The sequence below is a fragment of the Erpetoichthys calabaricus genome, chromosome 2, assembly GCF_900747795.2.
Source record: "Erpetoichthys calabaricus chromosome 2, fErpCal1.3, whole genome shotgun sequence".
Lineage (NCBI taxonomy): Eukaryota > Metazoa > Chordata > Cladistia > Polypteriformes > Polypteridae > Erpetoichthys > Erpetoichthys calabaricus.
This window is the reverse complement of record NC_041395.2, coordinates 22,146,354-22,158,952: the sequence shown is the minus strand read 5'-3', so window position 1 is coordinate 22,158,952 and position 12,599 is coordinate 22,146,354. Positions and strand designations below refer to the sequence as shown.

At 40.8% G+C, this 12,599-nt stretch overlaps 1 protein-coding gene across 1 annotated transcript in view; it reads left to right on the top strand.

Annotated features, from left to right (window-relative positions):
- The window catches only part of LOC114647433 (USP6 N-terminal-like protein), a 284,398-nt gene that overhangs the window by 243,050 nt on the left and 28,749 nt on the right, over positions 1 to 12,599 (top strand). Inside the window, exons 9-12 of the mRNA XM_051923606.1 lie at positions 4,554 to 4,602; positions 5,021 to 5,141; positions 6,917 to 7,011; positions 10,909 to 10,974. Of these exons, the coding sequence (XP_051779566.1) occupies positions 4,554 to 4,602; positions 5,021 to 5,141; positions 6,917 to 7,011; positions 10,909 to 10,974 (331 nt within the window). The remainder of the gene's footprint in view (positions 1 to 4,553; positions 4,603 to 5,020; positions 5,142 to 6,916; positions 7,012 to 10,908; positions 10,975 to 12,599) is intronic.

Below are 12,599 nucleotides of genomic sequence, written 5' to 3'. Positions count from 1 at the left end.
AATGGAGAGCTGTGATGCTGTTTTTATCTTTAAGCATATTCAATTATGAAGCATAATTTACCTATATTTGATTGATTTTGCCAGCTTAATACACAGGAGGTGAGGCAATATACATCACCGCTAGTGGGTGGCCCAGCCCTTCATATATTTCTCTGTATGTGGCCCTCAGTGAAAAAAAAAGCAAAAGTTATTTTAACAGGAAACTATAAACGTTTTAATACGAATGGCATATCACGATCTCCTTTGGTGTCTAATGTTATCCCCTGAAGCTGTACTACATTAGCTTTCTTTTTACCTCTCAAAATTTTATATGTCAGAATTGTTCGACTAATTTTGAATACAACTAATCTTGTCCTACTGCATCACCCATCACTCAGACATAAATTATGCAATAACATTACGATACATCCTTCTTTCTACAGTAATGCGGTCTGTGAAAAATTTATAAGAGCTGAGAGAGCAGCAAATGTGTCTGACAAAAGCATTCATACGAATGAGAGGTGAGAGGACCGTGGGCGTGGGCCGTGAACCAGAAATGGTTGAGAGGAGGACGGGACTTGAAAAAAATCTCTTGGCAATAGTATTGTCTCAAGATTTTCTTTTATAATAGAGAGAAATACATAAAAATATATACAGTTATATGAAAAAGTTTGAGAACCCCTCTTAATTCTTCGGATTTTTGTTTGTCATTGGCTGAGCTTTCAAAGTAGCAACTTCATCTTAATATATGTCATGCCTTATGGACACAGTAGTATTTCAGCAGTGACATTAAGTTTATTGGATTAACAGAAAATATGCAATATGCATCATAACAGAATTAGACAGGTGCATACATTTGGACACCCCAACAGAGATATGACATCAATACTTAGCTGAGCCTCCTTTTGTAAATCTAACAGCCTCTAGACGCCTCTTATAGCCTTTGATGAGGGTTTGGATTCTGGATGGAGGTATTTCTGACCATTCTTCATACAAAATCTCTCCAGTTCAGTTCAATTTGATGGCTGCCGAGCATGGACAGCCTGCTTCAAATCATCCCATAGATTTTCGATGATATTCAAGTCAGGGGACTGTGATGGCCATTCCAGAACATTGTACTTCTCCCTCTGCATGATTGCCTCTGTAGATTTCAAACTGTGTTTTGGGTCATTGTCTTGTTGGAATATCCAACCCCTGCATAACTTCAACTTTGTGACTGATGTTTGAACATTATTGTGAAGAATTTGTTGATATTGGGTTGAATTCATCCAACCCTCGACTTTACCAAGGGCCCCAGTCCCTGAACTAGCCACATAGCCCCACAGCATGATGGAACTTCCACTAAATTTGACAGTAGGTAGCAGATGTTTTTCTTGGAATGTGGTGTTCTTCTTCCGCCATGCAAAGTGCTTTTTGTTCTGACCAAATAACTCAATTTTTGTCTCATCAGTCCAAAGCGCTTTGTTCCAAAATGAATCTGTCTTGTCTAAATGAGCATTTACATACAACAAGCGACTCTGTTTGTGGCGTGAGTGCAGAAAGGGCATCTTTCTCATCACCCTGCCATACAGATGTTCTTTGTGCAAATTGTGCTGAATTTTAGAACAATGTACAGATAGAACGCTGTTACCAAGCTCCTGCCTCACTGTGTCACATGTTTTGGGCCTGCACCAAATTAACATCATTTTGGACCAAAATTTTTAAGTGCCTTTCAGACAGCCTTGGTGTCACAATCCCTCCTAATTCGATAATACCTGTGTTTGGTGATCTTACAGATGGATTTGAAATAGATAAGGACAAGCAAACTGTGATTGCATTCACTACACTTTTGGCACGCAGACTGATTTTGTTAAATTGTAAGAATCCTAACTCTCCTCTAATAAGTCAGTGGGAAACCGATGTTTTATATTATTTGAAATTGGAAAACATCAAATTCTCAGTTAGGGGACCTGTACAGAATTTTTTCAAAACCTGGCAGGATTTAATCAATAATATTTTTGAATAAGAAGAAATAATTATTTCCGCATTTCTTTTCCTTCTCCATTTATCTTTTTTTTTGCCCTATTAAACTCAATAATTTAGGCACGTTTACAAGCCTTAAGTATTACTCCCTTGGTCATGCTCTCCTTCTCGGGGGGGGGGGGGGGGTTTGATTTGCTTTCAATCCTATTTTTCGTAAAAATTGATCTATATGTACAGAATGATTACAATAAAATTAATTAAAAACAAAAAGAGCATTTGCATACAACAAGCAACTCTGTTTGTGGTATGAGTGCAGAAAGGGCTTCTTTCTCATCACCCTGCCATGCAGATGTTCTTTGTGCAAATTGCGCTGAATTGTAGAACGATGTACAGATACACCATCTGCAGCGAGATGTTCTTGCAGGTCTTTGGAGGTGATCTGTGGGTTGTCTGTAACCATTCCCACAATCCTAAGCATATGCCGCTCCTGTCACAATGTGACTTCGTGTAAAGCCAAAACAAGATCTGAACAAGGAGTGACAGTATGCATGTCAAAATTATTTGGCTTATTTTGTGTTTTTTTGCTCTACCCCCCCCCTTACAGATTTAGTGAGTGCTGCATGTAAGATTTTTACAGAGATAAATGATGTTATGGGAGGAATTTGCAGCTTTTTTGCCAACTACAATACATGTTCATCTAAAAGGGGAGAATAAAAACCTGCGGTATCAAATGAAATGAAATGATCTGACGTGTCACATCATTGATGTCATGTCTGTTTTCCGTGCCCGGGCACACCTCTTCTGTCACACTAGATCACACTAATAATTCATTACATTTATATAGCGCTTTTCTCAGTACTCAAAGCACTATCCACACAGGGAGGAACCGGGAAGCAAACCCACAATCTTCTTACTGCAAAGCAGCATAACTACCACTGCGCCACCTGTGAGGACACAAACTAGACTTTGGGGGATTACATGTGGACAAATGTGCTCGAGCACGAAACAGATTGCTAGTGTGAACACACCCTAAGCTAACTTGTTGATTCGGTGGGCCTCTCTTGAAGTGATGTTACACAGCACACCACAGACTGGCCAGCACAGAGTTGTAAAAGATGTGAAGGATGTCACTACTCACATAAAACACAATCGCCGATGAAATAAAGAGTCTGCTCTGCCCTTTCATCTATAGTTCTTCTGTGCTACGAGACCAGTCCAATATGTCATTGATGTGAACCCCCAAGTACTTGTGGGAGTGGACCACCTCCACATCCACTCCTTGAATAGTGACCGGACATCAAGCCTCTATGGCAGCATTTCTCAACCCTTTTGCCAGCAGAATTGTGGAACCCTTGAAATAATATTCATGTTCTAGGGAACTCCTACATAATAATTATATCATTATTAGTATTTTTTTTAATTTATAAATTTAAAGATCATAAGGAAAACATGTATAACATAATATAACAATTATAAGTGCTATACTTAATTGTCTATTTGCAGTTTTCAAAAGAATAAGATAAATCAAAGTAAAATGTCATATAAACAAATGTCTGTGCAAAAGAGATGTTATTCTTGAAACTTATATCTCTCTATTATAATAAAAAAAAATCTTGAGTCAAGACGTGATCTTCTTGGAAGACACTTTGACGTCCCGCGTGACAAGGCAGTGAGACAAAAGAACAGCTGGTGTACAGGCTTTTAAATAATCGACGCACAGCGTGACAAGCAGAACACTCAGCTCGGCAGCAGCAACAGCAAGCCAGCAGCTGATCCGACGGCATCTCCTTAGCGTGCGTTCTCCCCCCCCCCAACCCCCCCCCCCCTTCACAACGTGAGCAACAGAGACACGAAGTGGCAAAAGGACAGCTGCTATGCAGGCTTTTAAATAATCGACGCACAGCGTGACAAGCAGAACACACAGCTCAGCAACAGCAAGCCAGCAGATGATCTGACCGCATCTCCTTAGCGTGCGTTCACAACGGGTAAGGCAAAGCCCCCTAGTTGTTAAAAAGAAAAAAAACATTATTGCCATTTATTTATTTATTTATTTATTTATTTATTTATTTATTTCACACCAAACTTAGTTTTCTAATTTATATATATTGTTCCCAAAAAACCGAATCTGGGCAATAGAAGTTCACTTAATTAGCCCAGGAGTCCAATTAAAAACAGAAGATGGTTGGAACAAAAACCTGCAGCCACACACAGGGGGTCCCCAGGCCCAGTTTTTGACTATCTATCTATCTATCTATCTATCTATCTATCTATCTATCTATCTATCTATCTATCTATCTATCTATCTATCTATCTATCTATCTATCTATCTATCTATCTATCTATCTATCTAAATGCTCAGCTCATCCAGTTGCCTGTAAAGTCGCTCCAGTCATGCAGACTCGGAGCCCACTTCTTACACGGAGAAGCTCACTTAGCCAACCTTTGTCTAACTGTAAAATGTTAACATTTTCTCCTTGTAATTTCTTTGGTAGTGCTGAAAGGCGCTATATCAAATAACAGCTGGCATTTTGTTTTCCTTGCTTCGGGTTTGCTCTCATTAGTTTGGAAGAAATGAGGCAAAGCATATTGTAACCAGACTTTTCTCTCCGCAGGCAGCAGGCTCTGTTCCACGTTCTGGCAGCATATTCTGTTTATAACACTGTGAGTATTAAATCTACGAAGCGACACAGAGCTGGGGGGTGAGGGGGGTGACATGTAAATATAGCAGCACACGCTTTTTATTTAATGATACATGTTCTGTAGGCTAGAAAGTTTGATGTTATATGCTTGATTGTATTGAAGCACCGCAGCCTCTACAAAGACGATGTCAGGTAAATGGCACAAATCCAGACGGAAGTCGCCTTCATCATCCTGTCTTCTGAGATGCAACATATGGAGAGTGTTTCGTGTTTTTATTTTTTAATTGCAAAACAGCTTTGCCTCATTTGTACCTCTTGTGAAATGCCCTTCCAGAATACAAGAACGTCTTGGCACCTGTGCCCGCTGTGCCTTTTCTCTGGCGCCTCCTTCTGGCCATGTCAGTGAATGTTTTGAGCTGTTGATGTGTGTTGTCTTGCAGGAGGTGAGCTACTGCCAAGGAATGAGCCAGATAGCAGCCATATTACTCATGTATTTAAATGAAGAAGATGCTTTCTGGGCACTCTCCCAGCTTCTCACCAACCAGAAGCATGCAATGCATGGTGAGGATTGAAGCCGTCTTTAATAATCATAGTAACGTTATTGACATAGCAATATGCATTCATTACAGTGCAGCTCAAAGGGCTTTCTTTTGCCTGTAAAATGGAATAACTGAAAGAAAGGATAAAACACCTTAGGAGGATGAGCACTCTGCCGCATTATGTTAATGGTATTACTATTTAAATTATGATTTTTGATGTACTTTGTTAATCTCCGAGGGGAAATTGTCACTTCGCATGACATTTGGAGATCAGAGCACAAGATTAGCCATTGTACAACACCCTGGAGCACTTTTTAAGTTAAGGGCCTCAGTCCAGGGACCACCATAGTAATGGGATTTAAACCAAACACCAGCGCAGGTCTGTAGCCACAAAGCCACGACTCCACCATCACATGTGGCATTCACGGGTTAGGGTTAGGGTTAGGGGTTAGGGTTATTGACACTTTGGGCACAATTTGGACAGTTTTCACTTAGGGGTGTACTCACTTTTGTTGCCAGCAGTTTAGACAGTAATGGCTGTGTGTTGAGTTATTTTGAGGGGACAGCAAATTTACACTGTGATACAAGCTGTACACGGACTACTTTACATTGGAGCAAAGTGTCATATCTTCAGTGCTGTCCCATGAAAAGATATAATAAAATATTTACAAAAATGTGAGGGGTGTACTCACTTATGTGAGATACTGTATCTATCTATCATATAGTGCCTTTCACATCTATCTATCTATCTATCTATCTATCTATCTATCTATCTATCTATCTATCTATCTATCTATCTATCTATCTATCTATCTATCTATCTATCTATCATGTAGTGCCTTTCACATCTATCTATCTATCTATCTATCTATCTATCTATCTATCTATCTATCTATCTATCTATCTATCTATCTATCTATCTATCTATCTATCTATCTATCTATCTATCTATCATATAGTGCCTTTCACGTCTATCTATCTATCTATCTATCTATCTATCTATCTATCTATCTATCTATCTATCTATCTATCTATCTATCTATCTATCTATCTATCTATATAGTGCGTTTCATATCTATCTATCTATCTATCTATCTATCTATCTATCTATCTATCTATCTATCTATCTATCTATCTATCTATCTATATAGTGCGTTTCATATCTATCTATCTATCTATCTATCTATCTATCTATCTATCTATCTATCTATCTATCTATCTATCTATCTATCTATCTATCTATCTATCTATCTATCTATCTATTAGTGGTTGGTCCATTCTCTACTCGTTGATCTTTATATTCTCTGTTTTAAGCTTCGTCCTCCATATTGATGGGCCGATTGATCCACGTGATATCTTAGCTCAATTCATAGCCACATTTAAAATGCTGTTGTAACTTTGCAGTAGAATATTTGAATTTCCTCGGTATGGCTGATTGCATATGTTAGCATCTGTAATGTGTTCCCTGTAAGTAATCTAAAAATACTAAGTGTGAATCAGATTTCCATACTGATAACCAACATTTCGAGAATGTCTGGCAGCGCCTAGCATGAGGCCTTCTGTCTCCGCAGACGCAGAGTGCTCCTCACTTGTGTTTAAATTAGCATTTCACATTAATTGGTTTCCAGTGTGTGTGTTTTAATCTCTTGGATGCAGACGTCAGTAAAAGTGAGATCCTGTAAGCAGATTCCAGAGTGACTGCATTTGCCCTCCAGCTCATTTGCCTTTAATCGCTGATACAAATCACTCTTTTCTTTTTTTTCCTTCTCTCTTTTCCCATTCCCAACCTCCCTACAGGATTCTTTATTCCCGGATTTCCAAAACTCCAGAGGTTTCAAGCACATCACGACCAAATATTATCAAAGCTGATCCCCAAGCTAAAGAAGCACATGGTAACGTTTTCTTTCAATTGAACGCTCCTCCTGTTTTCTGTGCCCCCATTCATTCTCGTGCTGTTTTGCGCAGTCGCACTTTTAGCTCTTGTGCCAGCATGTGGTGCTGCTCGTCTTCCTTTAACCACCTTCTGTGTTGATGGATTTTTTTTTTATTTCCACTCTGATGTGGTAAAAATAAAAGACTGAATGTAAGAGAAAACAAAACACAAAAAGTGCCATCACTCATTTCTCCTGAGAGTGTGGCTGAGCTTGGCATATTTTTACTCCAAACTTTACATTTAAAAGGTGCTTTGGCTTTCTGTGCCTACAACAGCAAACTACGGAAAGAACTGGACCTGTACAGTTCCTGAGGATTTGTGTGTGTGTCTAGGACAGAGCTTGGATGGTGGTATCACTGTATCAGGGGGCTTGATATAGTAAAGGCCCCAGTTTTCCAGTTGTTTTGTTTAATAGGCTCTGATTTATTATGCAAGGGACGACTCTACAAGAGAGAACTTTATCCCCATACTGAGCACACCTGCGAGATTAATTTGTACTCCCGGGAGACCTTCTGCCAACAAAAAGTGTCTGACAGCGTCGCTGTTCCTCTGGTGCAGCCATCTTCACCACAGGGTGACAACTCTGATACTAAAGTGCAAGGGCAGCCAGCTTGCCTTACAGAATGATAGATAGATAGTGTAGAAAAGGCACTATATAGGCGCCTGACCCAGCACAGAACGACACAGAGACACGTATAAAACACAAGTGCTTTTATTTTTCTTCACCCGGGGGCGCACGTCTTCCCCGTGACCCACAGGCAATACACAGTCCCAAAAGCACTCCTTTTCCACACAACAACAATAACGCTGTTTTCTCCTCTCCCACCACTCCTCCTCAAGCTTAGTCCTCCTCCTTCCGACCCTGGCTCCTTGAGTGGTGGTGGCTGGCCCTTTTTATACCCCATCCGGAAAGCATTCCAGGTGCTTGACCACCTGGTCCTAATTGCATTTCTGGGTGGGGCTGCAGATTCGACCAGCCGGGCTGCAGACTCCATGCAGCTCCCCCTAGCGGCCATCTGAGCCCCCAACCAGGCTGTGGAGGACTCCATCTCCCATGGAGCCATGCGCCAGGTTAGGGAATCATCGTCCACCAGAGAGGCTGCCACCAAGTGTCCCGGGGGAGGTATTGAAGTGTCCATGGCTGCTCCCTCGGAACAGATGCAGCAGGGGCGTCCCTGCCGGGAATGGGACCATCTGCCCATCACAATAAGATAGATAGATAGATAGATAGATAGATAGATAGATAGATAGATAGATAGATAGATAGATAGATAGATAGATAGATAGATAGATAGATAGATAGATAGATAGATAGATAGATAGATAGATAGATAGATAGATAGATAGGAAAGCACTATATAATATATTGATGGATAGATACACCATAATGCCAGGATTCCAACTCATTCACATGTGACATGCTCACAAAATATTCTACTAATAGCTAGCCACAGTATCTGTTGAAGACAGTTAATACGATAATTAAAATATATTTTCTATCTGTTGCCCATCGTGTACTGTCAGCGCCTTTCAGATAGATAGATGGATCGGCACTATATAACAGATAAGATACTGTCGAAGATAAATCATAAAGCCATTCCAGGATGAGAGGAGCACCTTTATTGACATGCATGTGAAGCCACTCAGTAAAGTGGAACCTCAGTTCACAACCATAATTCGTTCCAAAACTCTGGTCGTAAACCGATTTGGTCGTGAACCGAAGCAATTTCCCTCATAAGATTGTATGTAAATACAATTAATCCGTTCCAGACCATACGAACTGTATGTAAATATATTTTTTTTTAAGTTTTTAAGCACAAATATAGTTAATTAAACCATAAAATGCACAGCGTAATAGTAAACTAAATGTAAAAACATTGAATAACACTGAGAAAACCTTGAACAACAGAGAAAACTAACACTGCAATAGTTCGCGCTATAGCGCTACCAACCGCTGGCTAAAAACACTTTTTTTTAATGAGTTTTAAGCACAGGGAAAAAAATGAACATTACAAAAATCCGTAATTTATTAAACCACCAAGAAAAGTAACATTGCAACAATGCACGCTATAAACTGATCGCTGTAAACAGAAGTGAAAACAAAATCAAGCCCAGTGCATTCTTTAAGTGCCTTCCTACCTTATGAGTCCAGCCCTCTCTCTCGCGCTGCCTGTGTGTGTGTGAGTGTGTGTCTGTGTCTGTGTCTCTCTCTCTCTCTCTGGCGCTGCCTGTGTCTGTGTCTCTCTCTCTCTCTCTCTCGTGTGTGTGTCGCTCTCTCTCTCTCTTGCTCGCTGCACAGGGAGAGACTGAACACGTACAAACCGAAGGGGAAACTGGCTTGTTCGTATACCAAGTGTGTGGTCGTGAACCGAGGCAAAAGTTTTGCAAACTTTTTGGTCGTAAACCAATTTGTACATGAACCGAGACGTTTGTGAACCGAGGTTCCACTGTACATGGAAAGAGATGCCTGACTTACAGATGCTGGTAACGCTTGTAAAATACACTTTGTCAATTACAGAAGTGTGAGATTAGTTTCACATCTCATGTCCTTACTAGTTACTCATAAACAAGACCCTTGGAGTCAGGATTCTGCTACACAACATTCTGCTGGTTTTCTTATCCATACTTGTCCTTGCAGAGAAGAGGCAGCGGGACTGAGTCACAGATCAAGAGTCTTCAGTTAAAATGCTACTTAAGAGTGCTAAAGGCATTAAGCTAACAGTTAATAATTACAGAGATCATTCAATATAATCAATATACAATGTAATCAATTAGTGAAAATCATATTTGTTAGTAAAAATTAACTTTCAAGATAGATAAATTGATATGAAAGGCACTGTATAACAGACAGGTCTTTTTTGTGACCCCTGGTGGCAATACACTCCCCAGCTCCCAAGTGCTTTTAAATAAACAGCAAGGGATTGTGGGTTGAATGCCCATCCTTTGCAGTGATGAGCAGGTGGTCCCACCTCTTGGGGAACCACCCACAAGTCACTAGGAATATGAACAGCACATACAGACACAGTCAAATACCAAGAACAATTCATATGCAAAAGAAGAATTTAAAAGAATTAAAAATGAGCAAAGAAGACATAAAGCAGGGATTTGAACCTCAGCCAGGGAGAGGAACTTCAGCTGAAATACGACACCATGTGCCAAAGTTAGATGTGCCAAAGTTGGCTCTGGTTTCTTGTCATCTGAAATGAATATATGCATAGATTTTTCGTTTGTAGCCGATGTCAGTCTAAACACGAGCATTTTAAGTGTTAAAATCTGTCCCTCCGTTATCAAACCTGCTTAATCCAGTTCAGGGATTACTGAATAAAATGAAAACGAGAACACTCACTGCAGTGGGGCAAAACGCAGAGCAGCACCCTTGTCAGAAGTGAAACAGATGGTGCTTTTTGCCGATGCACACAGTTGGCACAGGACATCCTGAAGCATATCTACTGCACAGTCTCTTCCAAAGAAACGAGATTTCAAAAGCAAAGCCAGATTTGCGTTTTGTCGAAAAGTTTCTTCTCACAATGGGAGCTGCCAGCTGTAGTCAGTGTCTGGTGCCTTTAAGGTGACCCAGTTGTGTCACGGGTTTTGTTACTGTGCACTGTGCAGATCATTCAGTGTTACAGCTCATAGAACAAGACTAAAAAATGAAATTAAGAAACAAAACTGGAATACACACAAAGTGTAATGTTTTGGGGTCCGGTTTAGTTAGATGATTCAGATCTGCTGGGACAGCACTTGATCCTTTCATTGTTGCCTGAACGTCTTTGCTCCTAATTGTTCAATTTCATTGCAAATGTTTCCACCATGATGACGACTTTTCTTTGTACTAATGCTTTTTTGTTTTATTTAGGATAAGGAACAGATGACGACAGGAATTTATACCACTAAGTGGTTCCTGCAGTGTTTCATTGATCGGGTGAGTCTGCCATTGTATTCTTGTTTTGTGGAAATCGACATCATTTATATCTAAAACTAAATGGGCTACCGTTCAGTCCGGCAAGCCTGCCTGGTGTCCACTGAGCTTCTTTGAAATCAAATTGTGTTTGTCACCTGTAGAGTATACAAACAGTACAATATGTAATGAAATGCTGAGTTACTCACCTCTGATTACTGTGCCTTTCAAAAGAATATAAAAGGATAGTAAAAATAAGATATAACTTTATAAATATCAGAAATCAGAAAGAGAAAGAGAGCTGGTATCGATACTGAAGTCAAACGTTTAGTAACAATCCAACACTAATGTGCCTTGTGATGGACTGACTGCTTCCCACAGTGTGGCAGATGCTGCTGGAATGAGCTTCACCTCCTGGTTCAGGAAAGGATTCTGAATAATGAAGAGTAAAATCTTTCATGGGCGACACGGTGGCACAGTGGTAGCGCTGTTGCCTCGCAGTAAGGGGGCCTGGGTTCGCTTCCCGGGTCCTCCGTGCATGGAGTTTGCATGTTCTCCCCGTGTCTGTGTGGGTTTCCTCCCATAGACATGCAGGTTAGGTGCATTGGCAATCCTAAATGTGTGTTTGTGTGTCCTGCGGTGGGTTGGTGCCCTGCCTGGGATTGGCTCCTGCCTTGCGCCCTGTGTTGGCTGGGATTGTCTCCAGCAGACCCCCGTGACCCTGTGTTCAGATTCAGCGGGTTGGAAAATGGATGGAAAATCTTTAATTATGAAAAGAAATCGGGAGTGGTCTCCCCTCGACTAGACTCAGATATGGGGGTGGATATTTGAGGAGTAAACCACAAGACAATGACTATATTTTGATATTACAGTGCATCTAGAAAGTATTCACAGCGCATCACTTGTTCCACATTTTGTTATGTTACAGCCTTATTCCAAAATGGATTAAATTCATTTTTTTCCTCAGAATTCTGCACACAACACCCCATAACGTGAAAAAAGTTTACTTGAGGTTTTTGCAAATTTATTAAAAATAAAAAAACTCAGAAATCCCATGTACATAAGTATTCACAGCCTTTGCCATGAAGCTCAAAATTGAGCTCAGGTTCATCCTGTTTCCCCTGATCATCCTTGAGATGTTTCTGCAGCTTCATTGGAGTCCACCTGTGGTAAATTCAGCTGATTGGACATGATTTGGAAAGGCACACACCTGTCTATATAAGGTCCCACAGTTGACAGTTCATGTCAGAGCACAAACCAAGCATGAAGTCAAAGGAATTGTCTGTAGACCTCCGAGACAGGATTGTCTCGAGGCACAAATATGGGGAAGGTTACAGAAAAATTTCTGCTGCTTTGAAGGTCCCAATGAGCACAGTGGCCTCCATCATCCGTAAGTGGAAGAAGTTCGAAACCACCAGGACTCTTCCTAGAGCTGGCCGGCCATCTAAACTGAGCAATCGGGGGAGAAGGGCCTTAGTCAGGGAGGTGACCAAGAACCTGATGGTCACTCTGTCAGAGCTCCAGAGGTCTTCTGTGGAAAGAGGAGAACCTTCCAGAAGGACAACCATCTCTGCAGCAATCCACCAATCAGGCCTGTATGGTAGGAGTGGCCAGACGGAAGCCACTCCTTAGTAAAAGGCACATGGCAG